This window comes from Drosophila simulans, chromosome 3L (assembly GCF_016746395.2).
Source record: "Drosophila simulans strain w501 chromosome 3L, Prin_Dsim_3.1, whole genome shotgun sequence".
Classification (NCBI taxonomy): Eukaryota; Metazoa; Arthropoda; class Insecta; order Diptera; family Drosophilidae; genus Drosophila; species Drosophila simulans.
The window spans coordinates 11,403,501-11,429,525 of record NC_052522.2 but is presented as its reverse complement, the minus strand read 5'-3'; the positions used below and the strand labels follow the sequence as shown (position 1 = coordinate 11,429,525).

The window sequence follows — 26,025 nt, the reverse complement described above, 5'->3', positions numbered from 1 at the left end:
TGTAAGAACCACCGGATCCATAGAATGGCGTGAAATCGTCAATTAGGTAAAGTTGCTAGTTGGAGTTGCTACGGATCGCTTAGTTTCGTCGCAGTCTTTCCCATTGCAATGTTGCTTAGAATACTTGTATTGTTTTGCACATTATTATCGGGAAAGGTCGCAGAATCCTTAGTGAAACCACTGCGCTACAATCTGACGATTCTTACGCGCCTAGGGAGTGAAGATGAGCAGAACCAGTTTGAAGGCATCGTATCCATCGATATTGAAGCGACACAACCCACTCGCGCCATCTATTTAAATTCCCTGAACTTAACCATGTCTAAACAAAAGACATGGATACAGCGATGGGCCAGCGGCAGAAAAATCGGTGCACTCCAGATAAGAAGAAATATTAAAAAGCCTAGCTTAATTAAGATAGTAATGGAACTGCCACTCAGACGTGGCGAAACATACACACTCAACATGTTCTTCTCGGGCGACCTGGATCGGCGGCAGCAATATGGGTACTTTGCCGGCTACTACGACAAAACGCCGATGGTGTTCTACTCCATGACTCGCTTGGAGCCGGACTATGCCCATACTGTGTTTCCCTGCTTCGATGACCCACGCTTCCGGACGCCATACAACATAACATTGGTGCACGACCGGAAATACGTTGCACTCAGCAATATGCCACCCATAAGGGAGACACCATAGTTAGTAAATCCTCAAAGGAAACCACATTTAGGATACCAAACTTATGAATGTGTTTGTTTACTTGCAGCGAGGAGATCGAAAACTATGTGTCGACGACATTTATGGGTACACCACCGCTAGCCACACACCAGGTCATGTGGACACTGCATCATCTACAGAAAGTTTACAGTGGTCCTGCGGCTACGGGTGAGAATATCACCGTCTGGTCACGGCCGCACTTGGCTGAGAAACTGGCAAAGGTGCCGGAAATGACGCCCAATTTGTTTAGCAAATACGAAACCTTGTTCGCATATCCATTGCCAAAAGGACCGGATTGGGGTGGAAAGGTCGATCATGTAGTGTTGCCTAGATATACGGAAATGTATAGCGGTCAGGGTCTGATGGTGTACGGCGAGGATATGGTGGAGTCAGGTCAAAACGGACCTGAAAGCCTGCAGGAAACGCTGGCGGAGCTGGTAGCACGGCAATGGAACGGACTGCTGGTTAACCTCGAAGATTCGGATGAAGAATATATGCGGGACGGCATTAACTACTATCTGAGCGTCCAGGTGATGGCCATGGACAATGAGGCCTATAACACGACTCACCTCTCAAGAACACGTCAAGATGTTTTGTATTATGATTCCTTGGCCAAAGTAAAATCGATTGCTACCGATGTGAAGGAATCCGGACACCAGAAACACCGCAAAAAGAAAATGTGCCTGCTCACCCACATGCTAAAGGTGGCCCTCGGCGATAAGTTGTTCCTGAAGGGACTGCAAGAATTCTTTAAGCGATACGCCAACTCCTCAGCTTCATCCAAGGAACTGTGGGAGGAGTTCCAGCGAGGGGCCCGCCGAAGTCACCAGCTGCCCACCGGTGTGAGTTTACCCACTGTGATGGAGTCATGGGTTAAGCAACCAGGTTTCCCGATACTCACCGTTCAGCGCGACGATGCAAAGCAAATGGTGACCATAACGCAGAATCGCTATAATCAGAAAAAAATGGACAACAGTTCCAATGACTGCTGGTGGGTCCCGATCGCTTACATCGTCAGGAATCTTACGTTGCCTCAGGTGGAGTGGCTTGGCTGTCAGAAAAATAATACAGATATATTGGAACTCAGTCACGTCGCTAATCCTGAAGATTGGCTATTAATAAATGTGGATGCTGCAGTTCCTCTTCGTGTCTTCTATGATTCATACAACTTGCAGCTGATCAGTGACGCTCTGCGTCAGGATTTCACCCAGATTCCGGAGCTTAGTCGCATCCAGTTGGTCGATGATGCCCTCAGTCTATCGTGGTCAGGTCGATTGCCGTATAACGTCACCTTAAACGTGATCTCATATCTTTCGAATGAGACCAGCGTTTTGGTTTGGGAAACAGCGCTTCTCAATTTGGAGAAGCTACAGAGCATCATGCGAATGACTACGGGTTTTCGCATCTTTAAGGTGGGTCCTACTAAATCCAACTTAATTTTGAATCTATACCTATAATCTGTACCTTTTCAGCTTTACATGCAGAAACTTATTGAGCCAGCTTTTAAAGCTACATTAAATTCCCTTCCAACAAAAGCCAGAACTGGCCCGGAAACACCGATCACCACGAAATCCCCGGACACCACAGAATCCCCGGACACCACTGAATCCCCGGACACCATGGAATCCTCGCACCACACGGAATCCCCGGACAATACCAAATCACCGGACACCACGAAATCGCCAGATACCACGAAAAGCGAAAGTAAATCGGAGTTGTCGTTGTCGTCGATTTTATACCGGCTGGCGTGTCAGTTCGAAATCAAGGAATGCCTAACGGACGCACAACAGCGATTTGAGAAGGCGATGGACCAGAAATCCAGCTCCTCCATACCAGAGGAGATTCGGGAAATCGTGCTCTGCAGGGGCATTCGTAACGGCTTGGAGGTTCATTGGATAATGGTGCGGGACATGTTCTTTGAGTCCGAGAATGATAAGGAGAAGAGTATCCTCCTAAATTCTCTCAGCTGCACCACGGAGTATTGGGCGATGCAAAAGTTGCTCACCTGGGCCCTTGACTCAAAAAAGGTTCCAAGAACGTTGACAGCCGGTATCCTGAGCGCCGTATTAAGATCCCCATTGGGCTACTACGTGGGCAAACAGTTTCTCTTCGAGAATTCTAAGGAAATCCTGCGCAGGTAAGTATCTAAAATCTTTTAAGATAACTTCAAAACACTGAATATGAATATTCGAACTACTCTAGCAAGCACTTTAAATTGATTCTAAGCCCGTTTATCAATGCGATGACTACAAAAGCGGAATTTTCGGCGCTTTACGATCATTTGCACAGGAACCTTCCATCCTCAATGGTTTCTGGCTTATCATCCATGTTGGAGCCTGGTTTAGACAGAGTGAATTGGCGAAATAACCTGTACTTTGATCTACTTAAAGCCATTCGAAATTTTACTTTGGATGATGGTCCCAAAAAGAGTTCTGATTCGGACTCGCTCTGATAACTATTTTCAAAATAATTGTTAAATCAATAAAAATACAAGTTAAATAATGTTGAATTGCCAAAACATGGGTTTTATTCTTGTACAATTCGAATTGATATTACTTTAACCACAAAAAATGTAAAAAAATGTGCTCGCCTTCTCCTTGCCAGTAACTTGGAGATTATCATTTAGATTTTACCCGAAATGTTATCAATAAACATTTGGCTAATCTAAAAGTTTGCAACATGCTACATTTGCATTAAATCCGTCATGTATCATGTAGATAATTTGGCTTTAAAAAGGCAATTGTGTATGTGAACTATATCCTAACTTAAGCTATCTTATGTTTATGTTAACCTTTGTTCTTTTTCAGGGGAATGGTGCATAAGTATGTACAGGAAGTATCTATCTGTCTGTTTAAAATCGAACATCACAGCATTGACATTGCCTAAAGCTAGGGATAAGATTCATCTGGAGTATTGGTTTCGAAATCAGGCATAGCATCGCTTTCGCAGGCTGATGTACATCATCACTCGGAAGAACAGCATCAGCATGGCCAGCAGTCCGAACTGATGCAGCATCGACACCTTTTCCACATCCAAAAATTTGAGCAGCACGCGAGGATCGCTAAAATGACAGTATATCGCATCGCAGTCGAGTTCCTCTCGCTGAAATCCGAAGACGGCTAAAACCAAAGAAACCACGCCCACACGCACATAGCTGAACTTCATCAGCAGTTGCATTCCGCCGGATATCTGCGGCGCAAAGTCGAATCCGTAGACGGCCAAACCCATCAGAGGAGCTATTAACATCGGACCCACCACACTGCCATTCTGCAAAGAGAATATGTTTTAGCCCAAAAGTATACCTCAGACGCGGTTTGGAAACTCACCGTTATGCTGAAGGTGGCTCCAATGGCCAGGCCCATTCCCTCGGCCACCAAGGAGATCATCAAACCCACAGCCACAAAAATGCAGAAGCGCCAGAATTGCTGGGGCAATCCGGACATCCAGTACGTGACTGCCATGAAGGTGATGTTGAGGAGGACTTGAACTGGCAGTCGCGACACTGTGAGGGCCATGTAGTACGGCGTAAGGGTATACCAACGATTGAAGGTCTCCTTCTTGACCACTTTCACCTCAGCGGGATCTGCAGGATAATCTCCAGATTAAGTATACAAGTACGAAATATAAAACCAAAACACTTACAGCTCAAAATGGGCACCATCACCTGGGTGTAAACGATCATGAGGACGGCTCCGATGCAGAATTTCAGATGATCGAACATCCGGGCACCTTGGTTGCCCAGTTGGAAGAATATCAGGCCAAAGAACAGACCGCACAACAGGTGATGGAACAATTGAATGGTCAGGGCCAAACGAGCCCGCGTTATCCTCAGTAGCATTACCCGCATGAGGACGATAAACTGACGCAGCCCAGATATATCCCGCCGATCCGTATGGAGTCGCTTCGAAAAGGCCTTCACTTGCTCCAACAGAGCACTGGTGCCTCCAATTAGCGTTCCATCCGTGGATGCGGCGCTGCCGGCGAAAAACGCGGGCAGGAATGGGCGCTTCTGTTGCTCCAGAAACATTGTGGTCACCGCCTGCTGAGGTGCCAATTGATCCGACTGACTGGCCACATAGATCAGCTTGCCATTTTCGGTTAGGTCGCTGAGTGCTGGCACCAGGTGTCCATCCTCCGCATCCACCAGCTCAATAACTGCAACAAAAAAGATATCCTAATAAGTAAACCCTGAAATTATGAAATTAACTGCCAAAACTCACTGTAATCCGAAGGACTGTAATGCCTGGGGCAATCAAGCTGTGCCAGTCGCAGGAAGGGAATGGTGGCTCTGGGACTGCCTTGGTAGACGCATTGGCCCTTGGCCAGGACGTAGATGCTATCGAAATAGTTGTATATCGTGGCCGAAGGTTGATGAATGGTGCAAACGATGGTGCGACCCTCGTATGCCATCGCCTGCAGCAAACGGATGCACTGGGCCGCCGTCACTTCGTCCAGCCCACTGGTTGGTTCGTCTAAGAAAAAGATGTTGGGATTGTCCACCAGCTCCAGAGCAATGGACAATCGCTTCCGCTCGCCGCCACTCAACTTCTCCGCCGTCACATTGCGCCGGTGATTCAAGTGCAGATTCTCCAGGATATCGGTCATGATCTCCGCCTTTTTGTGACGATTCTTCAACTTGAGATCGCAGGCGAGATTCATTAGCTCCTCGACAGTCAGCAGGGTCTGGTGGTGGTCGTCCTGGGTGATATAGCAGGCGTTGTCCCGCTTCATCTTAATGTTCCCAGTGACTCCGTCGCGTCTGGAAATCATTAAAAGTTGGATAAAGTTATTATTTATGCATCGAACAAGGAAATGTATTTCCTATTATTGTTTTTTTCTTATCGTTGGCCTTTTTGTGTTTGTGAAAAATTGTACAACAAACAATTCGAACAGCCTTTCCATTATTTATCATTATTTATAAAACAACGTTTCGTGACTTTGCAGATTATGTAGCAAATTCTGTAAATTTCCGCCGTATTTTGAGGAAGCATTCGATTCATTTAAAACTACGACATTTGTTATGAAGGCAAAGTTTGTTTTGATCCAGAATGGCATCATATTACTGGAGATATTTGTTTGCTTATCTAAACCCCGCTCCCTCACAGAATCTACAGAACCCTGTAGTTATTTCGCATTTGAGTTGGCATAAAGCCAGCGTTTAATCACCAGTCTGTGGATCATGGAACCGGTTAGCTTTCGGCTCCATCAAATCATATGGGCTTTGTATTGTTACACTTAAACCATAATGACGAATGCAGTCGAGTCTGGTTTGGCATATTGTTCTCACCTGAAACCCGAAATCGCATTGAGCAAACTGCTTTTTCCGGCTCCCGAGGGTCCCATGATTGCCGAAAGTTGACCATTCCGGAAACTGCCGCTGACTCCATTCAGAATTCGACGCTCACCGGTTACGCGCCCTGAAATCAAATAAAATAAACTAATATGTTAAGTATATGCGATTTCTTATCTCATCTTAGAAAATATTCAATGGCTTAATGAGTCACAGAAATTATAAAACTAATATATTCTAGCTATTACGTATGAACGCTTGCGATTCTGGTTTATGGGATTTGCTTATAAGATAGATGAAATAATGAAGATTGGCTATGACATAAAACTGAATAAATCAAGTTTCGTTTTTAATGGGAAAATCACTTTCATTGAATGGGCTCAGAATGGCTCAGAACAGCTGAGCATCCAGTTAAATATTTTTAATAATTTTCGTGACATGGACTGGCCAGTGGAAAGATACCGTGGATGACAAATGACGGGCTTGAGAAGATTTCATGACTGGCATAAAACGAAACCAGCTTCCGCCCTGTCTGTCCACCAAATTCCATGGGTCCGTCTGAAACCCACAATTATAGGTGTTCGCACGGGCATAATTTATTCCAATTAAAATTCGTCTTGGGTGTGGAAAAATCCGTAACACTGCTACCATTTTAGGGCCAGGAATCGTTGGTCACAAGGAACCAATTTATTTATATACCCTGCAAACAATTACGCACTATCGCAATGCGAACCTGACCTGCATTCTTCGAGATCTGTCAGTCTCGAATGCTCGAATGAGTTAATATGTGCCAATGCCAACGGCGTTCTTATCAGCAGTGCAGCTGGACTATACTACTAGGCATTACCGAAGGTCGTAATCAAGCATCTTAATCTTTAATCGGTTCTTGGGATTCTCCTTGGTTTCACTTTCTCCCTGAACGTCTGGTACAACAGGGCGGATGGTTAATGAGAAAGATTGGTCTGTGTTGGACTCACGTGGGTCAATCAGGTTGTAGATTAATCTTTGAAATGCACTTTATTTTACAAAAGAGCCTTGCAATAAACATATAAGCTTATCATAAAGTTCAGTTACATGTTGTTCAATGTCAATGTCTGTCTGGAAACATGGCTAGCATTGATTTATGTTGATAACAAGAGTGCAAACTTTCAATCTAGGAAACAATAGAATTTTGAATGCTTGCATACACTTTTTAATTGAATTATAGAATTCTAAGCTTTATACATATGTAAATGAGAAATCTAGTCAATATCTGACCCAGTTTTTACACAGCAGCCAGTGGTCAATTAAAATTCATTGCACAACCAACGGAATCGCGGATTGCGAAGCAATTCAAGAAGGTCACTGACAAGTCGGAGTCTGTCGATAATCCTATTATCATATCAATTAGCCGCTGCCTTTCGAGCACGCCTCCATAGCATTCTGACCACCACGTTCTGAGCACGCGCAGCGTCTAAAAATCGTAAATCATTCAAAAAAGAAAAAAAACCGAAAAAAATCGAAAAACTGAAAAATCCGAAAAAATGCTGTCAGCAAAATTGGCGACCAACAATCAACAGTACGTTGGCTTGGCTGACTTGTCGTACCGCTCCCCCACCTCAAACACCTCAAACATTGTAAACCGCTGCTCCCACGATTCTACGTGAGTCACATAATGAGGCGTGACAATTCGCTGGGGAAATTATCTCAACGAATTTGATACGGAAAGCCAATATATTTAGATCACAAAAGTCAGGTCATTGTAACGCGCTGAACTTCATTGTTTAAGGTTGGATATTTATGGTACAATACTAGAATCTATAAAGAGTAATTAATATAAATCAGAAATTTTCTTTCGAATTATAAACTAATTATCGAGCTAGGCAAACATTGTTTACTGTCAGCGAAAAATATTCGAAAATTCGTAATACAAATTCCATGCCATAAATGAAACTGCGCCTCAAACAAACACGTTTCTTAATTGGTCGAACGAATCTCTGGTTTTTAGCCAGATCGATTGTGGACTCACCTTTTGGGGCACTGGGTGGACAGAGGAGGTGGCACTGCTCCCTGCGGCGACGAGTTCGCTAATTGATGCAATTGAATCGCCTCTGCCTAATTAACACAATTCCATTAGCATGCCCGTCGCGTTTGGTCCGATAAATGCTACTTGTAATGCAGCACTCAGCATCAGCCATTGGAATAGGATCTGTTCCATTCCCTGGAAACTGTGATCTTCGATCTCTTATGCAACATCACCCACTCCACTCCAAGCCCTTCTGAGTCATTAAACTTATATCACACTGGTTGCAACAAATTGCAAAGTTTGAATTATTCATCTGGTTTTCAGTGCCCTTTATAGCACTAATAGTATGATGGCAGCTAATTATTTTTGTGATTTGAATTTACTACCCTGAAAAAAGGCTATAAAAAGAACTTCATAGCCTTGCATTAAGATGCATCCCTAACTTAAATCCAGAACTAAAGATTCATTCAATTTAATTGACTACTTAAGTTAAACTGAACCCCTTTGAATGAATACAACCCGGACATTGACTGGCTGACTAATCCGAAATGGCCCTGCTGACTTGGAATGGAAAAGCGCACTCCATGTCGCGGAACAGTTACAAAAAAAAATTCAAAAAAATTACAAATAAAATAGAAAACGTGTCCCGAGCTCGACGACTTTTGGAGGGGAAAATTATTCAATCAATGTTGGGCAATTTTCGCTTTTCACTGTGCGCCAACATAATATTGCTGTCGTTGTAGTTGCAATTGTTGCTGCTGCTGCCGATCACGATGATGATCATCATGGTGATAATGATAGTGGGACTAGTGATGCCAGTGCTGATGATGAGGTTGTGGATGTGGATGTTTTGGTCGCCAACTACTGTAGTTTCCATTGATGCGGGGCACACACATCGAGGAAGTCGCAATGTATCTGCGATGTGTACTTATGCATGTGCCGAGATAAATATGTACACAAAACATTAAGCTCACATACCGACTTCTGGGTATATATTTACACAAACAGTGGGTTATGAAGCCGCGATATCCCAAATGAAACAATTTGTGGGCTTAACCCACTGCAGAAAACAGAAGTTTTACAAATATAACTAATATAACTTTGGGTATGATTTAAAATTAATGAGCATTGAAAATGATTATACATTTTTATACATTTTTGATATATTATTATTATCATTATATGTTCATGGGAAGCACTGTTCTCATGCTTATCATTCCCTATTTCCACATGTCAACCACATTTGGCGACATCTCGCTGCTGACTGTTAGTTGCACGTTGCACATGGCGTATGAGCAATAATTAATCAGCAGTCGTACTTGAGTTTGACTCTGCAATGAGGAAGCTCAACTTCTGTGAAAACTAAGTTATTGGTGAGCAGTTTCGTTAGCATTTCCCCCTTCGGTCGAAAGCATTTCAAAATCAGGCAATTAAACTGTTGATTAAGTCAACAAGTGGCTGGCAAATGCCCTATAGCCATCACACTTCTTACGGACTGAAATTAAAATCGCATTTGAAATGGCACGAGTATACATACTTCCAAGGGCATATTGCTAATATTATGGATTGCTTTCTAGACTTTTGATTATATTAGTGTCGTTCTTTTAAATATTTTACTACCATAAAATGCTAAGTGGTTTACAAAGTAGCTATCCGGCAATTAGTAAGTTGAAATACTATCTAGCCCTATTGAATAAATCAGGCACAACAAATCAATACTATTTTAGCACCCTAAGATTGACAAGTATTAAAATGGCAAATAAAGTACTTAATAGGGTTTTAATAATTTTGTACACATGTTTATCCATATTTTACATTGTGTGCAGGCTAAAACGTAGAAATTTTAGTTCGTTTATTTAATGATACACAACCGATTATACTATTAACTATATATCTTTTAAAATTGTGCATACAAAATAAAGACCCTTTAATCAAACTTCCTTCAATATGATCTTTATATATTCGCCTATTGCAAAATGTCGACAGATTTAATTCCATTCATTCGATTCAGTCAACCAAAATGAACTTGGTGCTCTGCCGAATGCATTATATTATTCAATCCATTCGATTTTGTGTCAATGGCATTCATGGTCAGAGAATCCGCACTTAAGTTTGAACTTTCGCCCCAACCCGGCGGGGGAAAAACTCGTTTGGCCAAAAGAAGGGGTTGTGGCCATAAACGTGGCCCAGAACGTCAGCCGTTTCAGCCAAGTGTGTCGAATGTAACAAGTTGAGCAATTGACATTAGAAATGAAGGCAAGGAAAAGGGCAAAAGAGCTAACCAGCTGGCCCCCACAAGCTGTTGATTATGGAGCAGTTGCCACTTGTCCAGACAACGACTTGACCATAAGACGACATTGCACATAGCTCATAAAAACAAAGTCCACGCAGATGCTCAGATACATATACTCGAATGCAAAAAAAATTATAAAAAAAGAAGTGTGCAATACAAATATTTGGCATTTTGCAGACGTTCCGAAATCGCAAGCCATGAAGGACTTGTGTCGTTATCACACATTAACACTATTATATCTGGCGTAAATATGAGTTAACCCATTAAACTAAATGTGCTGCAGTGAGATAGTTCGATTAACTAACACGCCCATAAAAGGCAACATAAAGCGGCAAGCAAATGGGTCTATTTTAATTTAAATGAACACTACAACACTTTACGATTAACAGAGGGTTAAACTAATATAAAGATAGATATATGTATATTTTATTTAATTATTCAACTGATGTAAAACACTGTTTGGATATCAGCCAGATATAGATACTTGTACTAAGCCAGACTAAATGTCACAATTTCCATACATTAAACAGCACTGTTTCTGTTTCATTCTAAATGATTAGTTATTGCATAAATACTAGTTAGATAGAAAGATACTATTACTCACAGAAGTTCTTGCGTTCCTTGACTGTGTAGTACACATCTTGGAACTCCACATCTTTGGACTGTTTGGCGAGTAGGTTCTGCGACTGTTCCATGGCGATTTCTGATGAATTTGTTTATCGTTTTTTAATGCCGCTTTCAAAAGCTCATATATTAATGAACGACGTGGGTGGCAAGGGTGGCTCCGATGGCTATGGTGGCTATGGTGGCTCCCCGGCTTTTCACTGACGGATTCAGATACGTACTATGCTCGCTCGCATCTAGATACGTGTGCTGGCTGCCGAATGTGTCATTACCTACCGCACCAAAGTCGGAATTGGAATGGGAATGTGTGCTGGATCTCTCTGGTTTATTTATTTATATTTATTTTACACTCGCTCTTGTCTTTTTTGTTGTACTTTTGCCAGCTTCGCGATTATTATTGTTGTGTTTTTTATTTTTTTTTTTATTTGTTTTTTCCTCTGGCTTTTGATTTTGTTATTGTTCCTCTTTATGCACGCATGGCCGTGTGATTGCAGATTTATTACCCGTTTTGTTTTGATCGCACTGGCGTCTTACGCGCTGCAAATAAAAAATTAATCATTATAGATTTTGACATGTGTGCGAAGAAAAAGCGTGGCTAAACTAAAAACTAATATATAGCATATGCCGATTATCAACTTTTATGGTGGCCTTGAGTTCCGCAGCTCAAAAAGCAATCTGATAAAGGTTTTTTCGGGCTGAATCTAACTGCACAAATGTTCTTTCAAAATTTTAAGCCATTTTACCCATACATTGTAGTAAAAGTATAAATATATTGTTGCAGTACCAGTTAGCTCTTCTGGTAAAGTTTAAACTTGAACTTGAATTGCATGCTAATTGCAGTGATCTTTTTCAAGTTCAAGTATTTCAATTGGCAAACAGATCGACGACCCGCAGAGCCAATCGTAAAAGTCAAGAAAAACTTGTTTCTCAGTTAGAATACGACGTAATGTACATAGCTGATTAGCATTAAGCGTACTGCATATTTTTTAGCCATTGTTTATAGACTTTTAAGTCCTTTTCTTAAGTTTTTATAAACATTTTGCTGAAAGGAAGATCTATATAACCCATACAGAATGCAAACTTTTTACAAGAATGGAAAATGCGTCATTCCCTTTGCAAAACCGGCTTAATCCCAGGAATAATTTTGTTTGTATATACCATTGTATATAGAGTTCATAATATGAAAACGACAAAGAAGTGCATAAATAACCAGATGATAATCGGAAAAAAACCAAAGAGATCTTAGAGTGCAGCAGAAGGCTCGACACTCGCTTCTTTATCACATCGTAAAAATGTAAAAAATATAAAGAAGTAGCAAGAGAATATTATAAGTGTCATAAACTTCAGATATTATCGTATAAATTTCATATATGAAAGAACAAATTGTGATCTTTAAATGATTGGAGACCTAAAATAAGCTAAGCTTTTGGAAAAACTATAAGTTATTAAGTTTGTATACCGAAACTGGTTAAAATTTGTTTAAAAAGCCGTCCATAGGGTATTATTATATTATTCACAACTAACAAGTTCTGATCGGCGAGACGACTTAAAAAAAAAATGTGACAGGCCGATCACGAACATTTCGCTTTCTGGGTGGAGCTGAGTGTTCAAATCGCAGACTTATCACGTTTTCACAGTTGCAATTCGCTTTGCCCGATTAAATTAAACAATTACTTTTAACTTGCACAAGATAAAATTTAATTCTATTTACTGTCTCGCCGGCAACAGGCATCTGTGTCAGCACTCAATACTAGATTTTAATAAGATCTGTCAGGTATTAAGACGTGTTATTATTATTTATTATTTATCTAAAACATTCCGAGCAGCTAAGTAGATTGCTCCTGTTTGTTGGGCAAACATACTTTGAAATCTTTGGGTCGCCAAATCGGAAATGTTTTTGGCTTATTTACACATTTAATGCTTTCGGCGCCGTCTGAATATTCGACATTAACAGACGCCGACTGGCTAAATGCAAAACCAGAAAACCCGTTTCGGTTTCTGGAGAAGAAGCCATTCGAGATCGAAACCTGGAGCAACGCCGAGGGATACAAACAAAGATGGGGCCAAGTGCATCCCAAAGGAACACTAAATCGCAACGAGGAAATAACCAATGTGTTGATACGAGATTAGCTAATTGAAAGCTTAAATATGCATGCCAATCTAACTAAGCTCAGCTCAACTTATGCTAATTTAACATTCTATTCTATGTGCTGTAGTCCGTGACGTCAGGTGGCAACTGAATGTGGAAGCACATCGGATGGGCGTGACCTTTGACCCCAGACAGCGAGCTTAGCATATCGAAAACTTAACTAAAACAAGTCTTGGGTTAACCAGCAATTGGATTCGAATAATTCGTCAATTCCTGACAGTTAACTAATCGCTCAAAAAGTCGAATTGTGTGTAGAAAATAAAAAACAATCATTAGCAAACCACAAAAAGCACCGAATTTAATTAACGTTCTTAGTCAGATTTTATTGTTTTTGGCAATAATTGTTGTTGGCTTTTGGGCTTTTGAAGTGATCGATTTTGTTTTCTTTATGTGTATAGTGTACAATGTATAATGATATTCCTAAATAAGCTTATTAAACAAGCCGATTGGCCAATTAAGGATGTTGCATTTTTAATTCCCTCTTAAATAATAATAATAATAATTGGATTGTAACCATGTCACGTAGAAGCGCAATCCATACACTTGAATAATTAACAAAGAAACGCGTGTACTTTGAACAAAGTGATTAATCACTTGTTTACTTTTAATTACTCATTGGAGTCATAGGTCAGTGACAACAAAAATAGAAAGATATGCAAGAATAGAAAAGAGGGAATTTAGGGAAACAATATTGAGTTAACTAAAGCGGCGGTGAATTGTGAAACAATTTATATATTTAAATTTATGAAATGAAATTCCTTGATTCTTGCTTATCTTAAATAGTGAATTTGAGTTAAATATATATTAAATATTAATCAAGTTAAGAAGTGTAGTTGCTTCATCTACAAATGTCGAATTAATGTAACAATAGTTATGTTATAATGAGCAGCACTTTAACTGAAACTTTGAAACTAACGTACTTTTTATTCGAAATTTTTAAAATGCATGTCAATCAACAAGAATTTATAAATAATGGTCTTGGTATTATTTCACCATATTTATACTGTTTATTTTTTAACAGATAAGATCAGAAATAAATACATTATTTTGTTTAATACTCTCCACGATGCAATACAAGCTGAAATCATAAACAGCTTCAATAATTCATTGTTTTCAGATAAGTTACGATCGTCGGGAAATCTATTTAGTGAAATCTCACAAAATGAATTGCTAGTCCACAGAATGCAATGTGCATTATTTGGGTGAACATATAGATTATTGTAGTTCTTATGCCATTGTTGCACATCCGACTGGGCAAACACAATACAAAAGGCTCCCCTTTGTGGACAGAGCCGATCCAAAACAAAGCACGAAAACAAACTAGAGCGCAATGAAATTGACTTGCTCGCGAAAATTGATTTAATTGGCATATGCACACCAGATTTAGATAGTATTGATTTTTCTTATGATCACTCCTTACTTTGGCTTGGCTTATGTAATGCTTTTCAAATTTCCCCGCGAAAAGTGTGCTGAAATTAGCCGAGGACAAAGCGACGCGAACTTAAATTTTTGAAGAGCTGGCGAAACCGCGTCCACTCTCGACGGCGGCGTGAAAACAACTGAACTGACGCTTAGTCGGCACTTGGAGTCGCAGTCCAACGGGTTCCCCAAATGCCAGTGGATGGTCGCAGTACAGAGCGCGATTCGAGTCTTACGTCTGTGAATCAGTAAATTAGCATATACCAGATTGAAAAGAACAAATAAATATGAATAAGATTAAACGTACAACTGAGTTAAGAATAAGTAGTACCTAAAATGTACATACATAAGCAATAAATTTATTTTGTAATTTTATATAAACAAATGTAACTAGTTCATAATCATATAAGTTTAAAACAATTTAGCTCGTAGACTTCAGAAATTAGAAATAAATAGCAGGAACAATAAACGAATAAGTTCTTCAAACCAAATACAATTTTGTAAAACGTTTATGAATAAATCTTTAATGAATTCTTACCTTACTTTTTCCAAAACTCTAGAAGGCCAACAAATAACGCAATTTTGGGTTTTTACAAACATATCACAAACATAACAAATTTAAATGGAACACAACAGCGCGCCAAAGTTATCGATAAAAAAGGTAAATGTAATAAATAATACCAAGGCTTACAAAAAATACCGAAAAGAACATTTAACAACTTTATGCAACACTGCCATCAAAATTTGAAAAATCAGTTACGTTAGCAAATTCTAAAGTAGAACTTAAAAAAAAAAAACAGATACGAAGACCCCTTTTCTGTATTAAGTTCCGATTGCAGTTGAGAGCTTCAAATAACTTTATTGGCCATTCGCTGCGGCGAATGGATTGCCTGTCACTTCACCAGGTGATGGGACAGCCACCATCATCTTAACCAACTTCATCGTGTTTATGTACAAAATAATTACTAAAATACAATTCTCGTGCGGCCCGAGACGTCCTGACTAGGCTGAGGAGCTTTGATTTGTTTGATTTGAGGAAGGAACCTTCACTACAACTAGCACTGGATGCTACTACGATAACTGGCAGCATTGCGCCTTTCTAGCCATGTTCTGGCTATCCCACTGTGTCTGCAAATATATAGATCGAGATGAGAGATGGTGAGTGGTGCGGCAGGACTACAGGATTAGCAGGTGGAATATGTGTGTTTATAAAGAATCTGAGAGGGTGTGCATTTGAGGGCCCGAGGGAGTCGTTTAATCTGAACAACCGGTTCGTATATTGCCATTGGGTTTAACAAGTGAAGAATGCGAATTTCAATTGATAGCCAGTGGTGCCGCGGCTCTACAGATGATTGTTTGCCTGTTGCTGTGCGAAATAAAATGAAATAAGAAACGAGAAATCAAATCAAAATTGAATCGAGAGAATTGGCGGGTTTAATGTTAGCTACAACGAACAAACAAATGTTAAGTGCGATTTATTTAGTCCCTTAAAGTATCTGAAATGCCGCCCGTTTGCCAGCTGAATAGCAATGCAAAATCGCTGGCAATCGGGTTTTGGGTGAAACAGTTCAGTGATCCAATTCAGATTGCGGCTATAGGTTTCGTGGTTTTTCTTCGATTATATAACTTTATTAATTTCAATTTAAATACGAACAAGTCCCAAATAAGTAAACCGAAATAATTAGCAGCGAACAAATATCAAAGTAAGTTGCTTCTATACTCTGAAACGTCTCGCGCTGGAGAATTTCCCTCGCAAATTGCTTGTGTTTTGGCATTTAATTAGGTATAGCTACCGTGTGTGTATAATAATTGATTGCTTTTCGAATTGATTTTCAGTGATAATTTCCATAATTGGGCTACGAGAGAGCCTACTCGTATAACTCTCAGTGTGACTCTCTTACTGCGCTCCATATTGCGTGAATAGTTGGAATGCAACGGGCTGGGTCGGGGGCTTTCGTACGTTCTAAGAGTGCTAAGGTTCAGTGGAAGTTAGTTTACCCATTTACTGATGATGTCCTGTAATCGAGAATAACAGAGTGAGCGTAATGAAGTTCTTAGCGTTTTCTCAGCCAGGGGAATTCCAAATGGCGCTCCGTGCGCCTCACTCACCTTGACGTCATCCATTTCGTCGTCGGACGACGAGTGTGATAGTCCATTGTACGTCTTGAACGTCACATTCTTCATGAACGACTTGAGCAGGCTGGCGCTCAGCTGGCCGAACTTGTACGGCACCACGGGATCGTAGTCGCCATGCGCTTGGAAAATCGGCACATCATCGCTGTTCACCTTGGCGCCTGGGAACTGCTTGTGCAGCGGCAGCCAGCAGGAAAGGGCCACCACGCCGGCCAGCGGCTGATCGTACGTGAGTGCCGAGTACAGTGCCAAGGCTCCGCCCTGCGAGAATCCGCCCAGGACAATGCGATTGGCCGGAATCCCAGCGCTAATCTCCTTCTGGATCATACCGTGCACACTATCGCGCGCCGACTGGATGCCCGGCTCGTCCTCAGGTCCACCGATGTCCAGGGTCTTCAGGTCGAACCACGACGGCATCCGGAAGCCGGCGTTCAGCGAAACGGGCTGTGTGGGCGCCGTGGGGCAGATGACTTTCATGAAAGGTGGGCGGATGGCGGCTAGGGCACTGCTCCAGCCATGACTGTTGAAAAAGGCATTCATTAATGTGATAATAAGTATTTTACATAACTCTTTCCCTCAAAAAAGTTACTTGAAAACTTCAATTTACTTGGGTAAGTTTTGTTTGCACTTTTCTAATCATTTTTAAAGGGAGAACTGGAACGACTAACTGGGGAATACTCTGAAGGCTTCTAATCAGTTATTTGAATCTAGAAAACCTTAAGTGCTTATAAATTGTTTTATTTCCCATAAGAATTAGAACATTAAAGAACTTTTAATTTGATATGAACAAATAATATTTCTGTAGAACTCTATAGAGTTTCGTATACTTTAATATTTCGAGAATAAAGTCTTTGGGAGCATTATTTTGAATGAGGATGACCCCACTTACCCCGTATCACCCAGGCCGTGCATGAAGATCAGCTGCAATACACAAGTGATTAGTCGAGGGCTTCCGGAATTTGGACTACGGCGGACTACTCACCGTGGCGGTTTGCTTGACCGTGGCCTCGACAATGACCGGCGCAGCCATGTCTGCTGTTCAGTTTAGCCTCTACTGGGGACGCACTATTCCTATTCCAGGTACTCTGCGATTCGGCGACTTGGCGCTGCTTTCGTCGCTTTTTTCGGTGTCAGCGGATTTCTGCAATGCAGTGGAAAAGAAACACTCTGTAGTTTGCGTTTTAGTTATGTCACGTTGTAAACGCAAAGCAAAATTAGTAATATTGATTTTACGATTGCGAAAATGACAACACGTCGCCGGCTGAAAGAGGGCTACTGTCTAACTAGATCTAATCTTCGTCACTTGTCTATTGTACACTTTGCGCGAATGAGTCTCTAATCATTTACCAGGTAATGCCAAAAGTATTGTGTTAATTTGTTTAAATTCGCTCAACTACGACAATTCATGCAGCTGCGTTCCAAAAAGTTCAGAGATGAGTGATAGTCGGTGGACCTAGAGATGCGAATGAAACCGATTCCGCTGTCGATACATCGCTTCGAGCACGAAAATCGATATATATCAATTCCAAAGTTCGATTAAGTTTAAGAAGTGGTATTTATTTTAAAACCGTCAAAAAATAAACATTTATGACCAAAAATGTTATTAGTTCATAAGTTGTTTTGATACATATAGATTTCGAAAATCCTAATAAAATGATAACCAAACAAAGTTGAAGGTTCTTTAAATTAAAATTAAAGTTTTCAGTTCTTTTTCTCATCGTTGGTTCCCTCCATTCACAAGCCCCATCTAGTAAACTAATACACTGATTAAATTGGACTCTTTTACTCTTAAAAATTCACAATAATTACAAAATGCACTAAAGGGATACTGAGGGAAATGGATTTTGCTTCGACACGACCAGTTTGTTGTGAGCATGCGAGATGTAGCCCTTAATCTTTCCATCGAAAATGAGATTGGCCACGATGCAGTGCGTCTCGTCCAGAGAAACATCGTTTAAGCCAACGAAATGCAAGGCAGAGAGGAAGTCGCCCAAGTCCAACTGATGCGATTTCCGGATGACGAACACCTTCTTGAACAGGTTGCGATACACGAGGAACTTGAGCTTCTCCACCAGCAGATAGATACCACTCCTGATCAGCACCAGCTCCTGGTCCCTAACAATCTCATCGAAGCGTTTCACATTACCAACCTTCATGGCCATAGCCAGATCGAGAAACAGCAGGAGATCGTAGCGTTGCAACAGGGATTTGCTGGGCAGATATCCCAGGAGCATCTTCACTGGCACCAAATAGATGAGGATGAGCCTCTTGTTGCTGGCAAACCGATCCGGGCAGTTGCTGAAGGCATACGACAGATACTGTACGGCTGCCTGGTAGTTGGAGTCGAACATGGCCCGCCTACCCACAAAATATTTGTAGGTAATTTGCTCCGGCAGCGGAAAAGAATCCTTGAAGACGCAATTATCGATGGCACGGATAAGGGGCTTGCACAGATGCAACTTGTTGATGCGAAAGTAGATCTTGAATAGCTGGTTTACAAGGTTCATCATGCCCAAACGCTTGGTGTCCTCTTCGGAAGCTCGTCCATCGGCGGCACAAACGCGGAAACAGGCCATTATGCAGTCGGCGGCCTTCTCCAGAACGTGGCCAGGTGTGAATCCTTGACAATGCTTCTCGCAGGCCTGCGCCAAGTACCTCAGATCCAGGCACACGCGGTACATTAGTGGCAGGCACCAATTCTCGTCCTTCAGCTGCTGCAAAAGCCTCACCACGGCTCCGCAGGCTGCCGCCTGTTGGGTGTAGGCCTCCATGTAACCAGGAGGCTCCTGTGCCAGGTGATACAGCACCTTCAGGTGGGCAGACACAACTTCGTCCAGTGGCGGTTTCAGGAATCGATCTACCAACTTTTCCGGCTGGGCAATGTACAGGTTGTGGTTCTGCACGTGCACGTCTCGTAAGGAGAGATACGTGCCCAAGGACTCGCCATCTAAATCCTGTGCGGCATGCAAAACGCTGGATAAATAGTTATTTACGGTGCCGAACATTGTTTGTGTTTTTCGCAAGCGGCAAAATTAGAGATGGTAGGCACTGTCTGCGAATGCGATGTTTTCATCGGAAACTTCTATCGATAGTTTTTTTATACCGCGATAATGTAAAGATTATTTTTCAAAAGTTTTATTTACATTTTATTTTATTTTATTAAAAAAAAAATGTATGTGTAACAGAGAGCGTAACTGTTACACCATTTGTGATTTTTTTATATGTATATATTGCATTTTTTAAGAGCTGTTCACGTTATTTCAAAATCGCATCGTTTTCAACAAGGCCTTTATGGTTTCAATATCATTCAATACATGTTGTTTATATTCGGTTTATAAAATAAGCCTTTGAACGCAGAAAAACAGTTTCTTGTTTTAAATTTTAAAATTTCCCTCTGCGGCGAATCGATTATATTCCGCGAAGGTCTTTTGCTTGCCCAAAAGATTCTAAATTTAAACAATTCTCGCACATATAGTTGTGATAGCAGATCTGTCACAAGACATGCTGTTTGTAGCCAGTTTAATAGGCCTTTGAGTATAGTTCACTTAGTAAATTACAAATTGAAGCTTTCCAAAAACGAAGCCAGTGTAACAAGATATTTCACAAGGAGCATAAGGATTCGAACATGTCGACACCGAATTTTCTTTTGAGCAATGGTAAAAATATGCCCATGTTGGGTCTCGGAACTTGGCGGGTAAGTACTTTTACACATTTATATATTGTTGTTAAATAATCGCCAGCTGAAATGTACATTTCCACTGCATATTTCACGGTCAATGTCAAAGCTCTTGGGGGTCAAGCAAAAGCTTTTGTTGCACCTCAGCTTTTTACGTTTTATTCGCCATTTTAGAGCCCGCCGGAAGTGGTGACCCAAGCAGTAAAGGATGCCATTGACATAGGCTATCGCCATTTTGACTGCGCCCATATCTATGGCAATGAGGCGCAAGTGGGAGCTGCCCTCCGGGAGAAAATGGACGAGGGAGTAGTCACACGGTAAGTGGTGCTTCTAGGCCTAATCAATCGCTTATCTATGCCATATATTGCACTGCAGAGATGAACTCTTCATCACGAGCAAACTGTGGAACACACACCACAAGCCGGATTTGGTGCGCCCCGCATGTGAGACGAGCATAAGGAACTTGGGAGTCAACTACCTCAACCTCTACCTGATGCACTGGCCCATGGCGTACAAGTCGGGCAATGATAACCTCTATCCCACGTGTCCGGACACCAATAAAGCCGCATTCGAGGACATCGACTATGTGGACACGTGGCGTGCAATGGAGAATCTGGTGGATGAGGGGCTGGTCCAGGCCATCGGGGTGTCTAACTTCAATGAGCAGCAGATGAATAGACTTCTGAGTGTGGCCAAGCTAAAGCCGGTCGTTCTACAAATCGAGTGCCACCCGTACCTTAGTCAGAAGCCATTGATTACGCTGTGCTATGACAATGCCATTGCTGTGACCGCCTACAGCTGCCTGGGATCGGGACATACGCCCTACGAGAAGCCCGGCGCTTATCCACTGCTCCAGCACCCGACCATCTTGGCTATAGCTGAGAAATACGAAAGGACTGCGGCACAGGTGCTCCTACGCTACCAGACACAATCGGGTATAATCGTCATCCCAAGATCTGTAAGCAAACAGCACATGTTGGACAACTTTAAGCGAATCTGGGACTTTGAGTTGGCCATCGATGACATACAGGCCATTAACGATTTGGACTGCAATGGGCGTTTCATGACCATGAAGGCGTAGGTGTTGCTCTTCTTTCATTTCCTCAGTTGTAACTTCTAATATCGCGAATCTTTTCATTTTTCTCCTAGGGCCTATGGACATCCTCATCATCCCTTTGAACCCGTACAGGCAAAGTAGATAATTAATATTAGAAGTACAAGTAGTTAATAAAACTGATTAACTTCAATGTGATAAGTACGATTATATGCGGTAATCTCCAGAGTTACACTGATGATATACAGGTACTTCCTTTATACTGAGGAGTCTAGACTAATAATTGTTATACAATATAATAATATAATATAATTAAACTGTTTTGCTGTGTGTATAATCGAATTGTAGCTTTTGAGTTGGTTGTCATTTTCAGCCGTATTTAAAATGTGGCTGTTTATTTTTGTGTACACATTTATTTTGCTATTTTTCATTTAGGCTTTAATACTAAAACCAAGTAGTCGTTGCATTCCATCAGTCAAAAAGTCAATACAAATAATTAAAATTTACTGGCGTGCAAGATGAACACTCTAATGAAAATTCAATTGTTTAGACCTGTTTTTCGCATTACGTTAAGGAATTATGGGAAAGCAGAGCGATTTATGTGGTAATATATTCCAAAAAATTTAAATCAAACGAAGCTTTTAAAAAAATAATTTTACCAATAGGTGTCAGAAGGAGTATGCTAGAGCTCCAAAAGTGGTTTGCTTGGACGGAAATGAGATTCCAGTAATTGGACTCGGAACTTACAATGTAAATATTAAAACAATGTCTGTTTTTCATATTAATGCTATAGTTTTGATAAATAATCGCCTTTTTACATAGCGATCATAAAGAGCCTATATGTCAATGGTTGTAGAGCTTTTGCAATTTCACATTGATCATAACATATGTAAAGTATTATTACATTTATGTTTACATTTACATTTAGCCAGAAACATCTTAGAATCATTTATTGAAAATTATTAATTATTTTAATTGATTCAAGTTTAGTACCTATTTTATTTTATGCTATATGGAGAGTAATATTATGGAGAGCCAATATTTAAGCGTAACTGACGATCGCTCAGCTGTTCGGCGTGTCGACTATGCAGCCCTGTTCTCGAAAGCTTTTTAGAATTTCGAACAAGCTTTCGCGTTGCGTATATAAGCGGTTAACAGCTGAGTGGAATCGCTCAGTTTGTTCACTAGCGGCAATCGTAAAGATTTCCAATTGTATTATAAATATTTATAAATATCCTTAAACTATAAGCGAAAATATAGTGCAATGGCTGTACCGAACGTTAAATTCAACAACGGCAAGGAAGTCCCAATCATTGGACTGGGAACCTGGGGCGTAAGTAGAATATCAAGTGATTGCACTACTTTATACATTATACCCCACTTGCAAATCAATGCATTTGTGTTTGTGAGTTCTGCTTCCCACAATCGGGTAGTTTTCCGCTGCCCACGACTTCCCGTTTTTTGCCCAGCTCGTTTTGCACTGATGCCCGAATATACACACATAGGGGATAAAAAATGGACACGCGTCGCTTTGCTGATAGTTTGCCGGCTGTATTTTGCCGGTCAGTCTGTATATATATACATCATATGTATGTAATACAATATATCTTCTGCGCGGAGTCGAATCTGGCAGCTATAATACAAAAATAACCGATATTTTGTTGCCTTCATGTTAATTATTGCACACCATGGTGAATAGATGTGCGATTTGAAGATCTCCATGAACTTTCGTCAAGGTGACCCTTTCTACCTTCTTAGGGCAGTGGAAACTTTTCGCAATATGTGCCACATCATTTCCTAATACATATACTCCACAAGCATTTATATATTTAGGGCACATAGTGGGTACATGTATAACCAGCATTTGATATTCTTATCTAGAGTGGCAGATTAACTGACAAGATTGTTCCAGTTTTAATATTAAAGTATTACAAAAGTAAGGTGTAAGCAATCGTGAAAGACAAGCCCCTCAAAAACGGAAAACGAGCGTCCAAGTAGAATACAAGTTGATGAAAAAGCTTTTAAAAAAATAAATATGGGAAAGACGCTGATAAGGAGGGTTTAATTAGCAAGGGTATTATAAGGGTATTTTTAAAAACGCCTTATCTGATTTAGTGAACGTGCACTATTTGTAGATTAAAAAAAGAAGAGGCTTGGTGACAAGCCCATAAATTAAACTACAAATGTCTAGTGGCCGTAATGTATAGTTATTATGTCAAAACTTAATGAAAGTCGTTGACCTTTCTTCTTTGTGAAACATAAATCAGCAAATTTTATAAACTGTGGCATTCGTTTACCAATTTAAAGGGTATACTTTAAAATGTTCCCCTTTAAAAGTATAAGACACACGTTTATAATTCGAATGTACTTAAATGGACTGACCTATTTATGATCTCATTAGAAACTTTTTTTGGATGCGGGAACTAAGGGGGCTGATAAGTGACGTCAAGTGTCTGATAGGGAGGGGGGACTTCAAAGTTTAGATTTCCAAATCACGCTCCTCATAACTGAAACTTTGCTCGATAACGAATTGCGAAATTCCGTTAAGAGCATCGAATATTCTATGCTTCTTTCCATTTCTTTACACAACATTGCTTGCGAAAATTACCAGTGCAAAATTTATTAACCCTTGAAAGTGCGGAAGCCAATTAGAGAACTTCTGATAACAGAATTGTGCGATAAATGCTACTTAGAATAGGCCTAATCTATATGTTACCAACAAGTTGCTGACTTTTTTTTAACACCATATGTTGCTAATTTGCTTGCAGAGCCCCAAGGGTCAGGTCACCGAGGCTGTCAAAGTTGCCATTGATGCCGGATACAGGCACATTGACTGTGCCTATGTATACCAAAACGAGGATGAGGTCGGAGATGGTGTTGAGGCCAAGATCAAGGAGGGCGTTGTCAAGCGGTAAGTTCTAGACTTGGTCTACTGTTGTTGGGATAATCTCATGTACTGAATTTCACAATTTTGCAGCGAGGATCTGTTCATCACCAGCAAGCTGTGGAACACTTTCCATCGTCCGGATCTTGTCAAGTCGGCTTTGGAGAACACTCTTAGCTCCCTGAAGCTGAAGTATCTCGATCTGTATCTTATCCACTGGCCTATGGGCTACAAGGAGGGCTGCGATCTGTTCCCCACCGATAAGGATGGCAAGACGCTGTACTCGCCAGTTGATTACGTCGACACGTGGAAGGCCATGGAGAAGTTGGTCCAAGAGGGTCTGGTCAAGTCCATTGGTGTTTCCAACTTCAACAGAAGGCAGATCGAGCGCGTGCTGGAGGTGGCCACTATTCCACCAGTAACCAACCAGATTGAGTGCCACCCATATCTGACCCAGAAGAAGCTGATTGACTTCTGCAAGTCAAAGGACATTACAATCACTGCCTACAGCCCCTTGGGATCTCCCAACCGCCCATGGGCCAAGGCTGGTGATCCGGTCATCCTAGAGGAGGCGAAGGTTGGTTTGCTTTTATAACAACATGTTGAATTTAACTTTAAGCATTTTTAACACTATTAGATCAAGGAGATTGCCGCTAAGAAAAAGAAGACCCCTGGACAGATCCTCATTCGTTACCAGGTTCAGCGTGCCAACATTGTTATCCCCAAGTCTGTGACCAAGGACCGCATCGAGTCCAACTTCCAGGTCTTTGACTTCGAACTGACACCTGAGGAAATCGAAATCATCGAAAGCTTCGAGTGCAACGGCCGCCTTGTTCCCCTACTCAAGTAAGTCTCTACTAGCACCTTAAGTAATGTTTATTTATTTACATTATTAATGACATGTGGGCTTACGGTTGGTTATTTTACTCGATAAAATCTCATATTTATTTGTATTTATTCAGGGATGCTGGTACCCATAAGTACTATCCGTTCCATGACGAGTATTAGGCCTTAAGAAACTTATATCTGAAGTGCAAGAAGAATTCGAATGAATGAAAAATTATACCTATTGGAAGGGGAAACGCTTACGAAGAAAAGATCAAAAAAGTTTACTGGTCTATATAAACATGAACATGAGTTTAACGTATGTTTTCAAGCGCATATTCGTTTCTCTTTAATATTTGTGTTTACTGAGTTTGGTTTATTTAGCTTTATTATTATTTTACTCTCCCCGCTTGTGCTCTAACAATATTTATGTCTTTCTTTTATTAATTTAAACACATTTCTACGCTTAGGCAGTAGTAGTTTGCAATAGATAACCCACTGTTCCCTTAGCTTGTGCTTAAAAATAGTTTATAGTTAACGGTCATATACTAATCAAATTTGTTTTTAAATAATTACAGCCAATACGGTCACCCGCACCACCCTTTCGAGAAGGACGAATACTAGAAAACGACACAGTGCTCGGTTCAAATTTATAATTTGTTGCATAATCATTTTATTTTTAATCGTACGAATAAACAAAAATACAAATAACTTTCTCGTCTTCTATCTGATTGTTTTAATTTTTGGAGAACTGGCTGACCAAATAAATGGTTCGCGCGTACTTTAAATGAATTGTTAAAAAATCGGTTAATGCACCTCTGACGTAAAAATTTGCCACGAGCGAACGATTTACGTAAAGTCAAAATATCTAACAAGTGTTTAAGCCAAGCTGAGCACAAATATTTTGCACAGTTGTTTCTTAAGAGGTATTTAAAAGATATTTACTTTGACGTATAGTA

At 40.7% G+C, this 26,025-nt stretch overlaps 6 protein-coding genes across 12 annotated transcripts; 3 read left to right on the top strand and 3 right to left on the bottom strand.

The window, feature by feature from the left end:
- The first annotated feature begins 66 nt into the window (after nucleotides 1–66).
- Nucleotides 67–3,315, top strand: LOC6739638 (aminopeptidase N). Its single transcript, XM_039293584.2, has 4 exons — nucleotides 67–695; nucleotides 764–2,126; nucleotides 2,187–2,851; nucleotides 2,917–3,315. Exons 1-4 carry the CDS (start codon nucleotides 109–111, stop codon nucleotides 3,164–3,166), a joined length of 2,865 nt encoding a protein of 954 aa, XP_039149518.1. The 5' UTR covers nucleotides 67–108; the 3' UTR covers nucleotides 3,167–3,315.
- On the bottom strand, nucleotides 3,214–14,660 carry LOC6737690 (ATP-binding cassette sub-family G member 1). The gene is made up of 7 exons (XM_016171326.3): nucleotides 14,496–14,660; nucleotides 10,907–11,463; nucleotides 6,002–6,131; nucleotides 4,935–5,473; nucleotides 4,357–4,869; nucleotides 4,041–4,297; nucleotides 3,214–3,981 (listed from the first exon to the last, which is right to left on the bottom strand). Exons 2-7 carry the CDS (start codon nucleotides 10,995–10,997, stop codon nucleotides 3,640–3,642), a joined length of 1,872 nt encoding a protein of 623 aa, XP_016031458.1. The 5' UTR covers nucleotides 10,998–11,463; nucleotides 14,496–14,660; the 3' UTR covers nucleotides 3,214–3,639.
- Nucleotides 14,661–15,333: 673 nt separating this feature from the next.
- On the bottom strand, nucleotides 15,334–18,132 carry LOC6737689 (acyl-protein thioesterase 1). Of its 4 annotated transcripts, none has more exons than XM_016171325.3 (6): nucleotides 17,975–18,132; nucleotides 17,610–17,768; nucleotides 17,517–17,548; nucleotides 16,604–17,147; nucleotides 16,493–16,510; nucleotides 15,334–15,622 (listed from the first exon to the last, which is right to left on the bottom strand). In XM_016171325.3, the coding sequence occupies exons 2-6, from the start codon at nucleotides 17,655–17,657 to the stop codon at nucleotides 15,566–15,568; spliced, it is 699 nt and encodes a 232-aa protein (XP_016031457.1). In that variant the 5' UTR covers nucleotides 17,658–17,768; nucleotides 17,975–18,132; the 3' UTR covers nucleotides 15,334–15,565. The 4 variants fall into 4 exon arrangements, with proteins under 4 accessions (XP_016031457.1, XP_016031456.1, XP_016031453.1 ...); XM_016171324.3 differs by lacking the exon at nucleotides 15,334–15,622 and adding an exon at nucleotides 15,727–15,860 and having other exon boundaries at nucleotides 16,493–16,547; XM_016171321.3 differs by lacking the exon at nucleotides 15,334–15,622 and adding an exon at nucleotides 15,727–15,860.
- A 262-nt stretch (nucleotides 18,133–18,394) lies between these two features.
- Nucleotides 18,395–19,697, bottom strand: LOC6737688 (PCI domain-containing protein 2 homolog). Its single transcript, XM_002084484.4, has one exon. It carries the CDS (start codon nucleotides 19,630–19,632, stop codon nucleotides 18,445–18,447), a length of 1,188 nt encoding a protein of 395 aa, XP_002084520.1. The 5' UTR covers nucleotides 19,633–19,697; the 3' UTR covers nucleotides 18,395–18,444.
- A 404-nt stretch (nucleotides 19,698–20,101) lies between these two features.
- Nucleotides 20,102–21,679, top strand: LOC6737687 (1,5-anhydro-D-fructose reductase). Its single transcript, XM_002084483.4, has 4 exons — nucleotides 20,102–20,321; nucleotides 20,478–20,620; nucleotides 20,679–21,380; nucleotides 21,453–21,679. The coding sequence occupies exons 1-4, from the start codon at nucleotides 20,253–20,255 to the stop codon at nucleotides 21,499–21,501; spliced, it is 963 nt and encodes a 320-aa protein (XP_002084519.1). The 5' UTR covers nucleotides 20,102–20,252; the 3' UTR covers nucleotides 21,502–21,679.
- A 140-nt stretch (nucleotides 21,680–21,819) lies between these two features.
- Nucleotides 21,820–25,777, top strand: LOC6737686 (aldo-keto reductase family 1 member B1). 4 transcript variants are annotated; one of them, XM_016169760.3, is made up of 7 exons: nucleotides 21,820–21,961; nucleotides 22,023–22,107; nucleotides 24,126–24,268; nucleotides 24,335–24,818; nucleotides 24,879–25,087; nucleotides 25,204–25,385; nucleotides 25,645–25,777. In XM_016169760.3, the coding sequence occupies exons 1-6, from the start codon at nucleotides 21,876–21,878 to the stop codon at nucleotides 25,247–25,249; spliced, it is 1,053 nt and encodes a 350-aa protein (XP_016031448.1). In that variant the 5' UTR covers nucleotides 21,820–21,875; the 3' UTR covers nucleotides 25,250–25,385; nucleotides 25,645–25,777. The 4 variants fall into 4 exon arrangements, with proteins under 4 accessions (XP_016031448.1, XP_016031449.1, XP_016031451.1 ...); XM_016169761.3 differs by lacking the exon at nucleotides 25,204–25,385 and having other exon boundaries at nucleotides 21,825–21,961; XM_016169763.2 differs by lacking the exons at nucleotides 21,820–21,961; nucleotides 22,023–22,107 and adding an exon at nucleotides 22,508–22,690.
- Nucleotides 25,778–26,025: the final 248 nt, after the last annotated feature.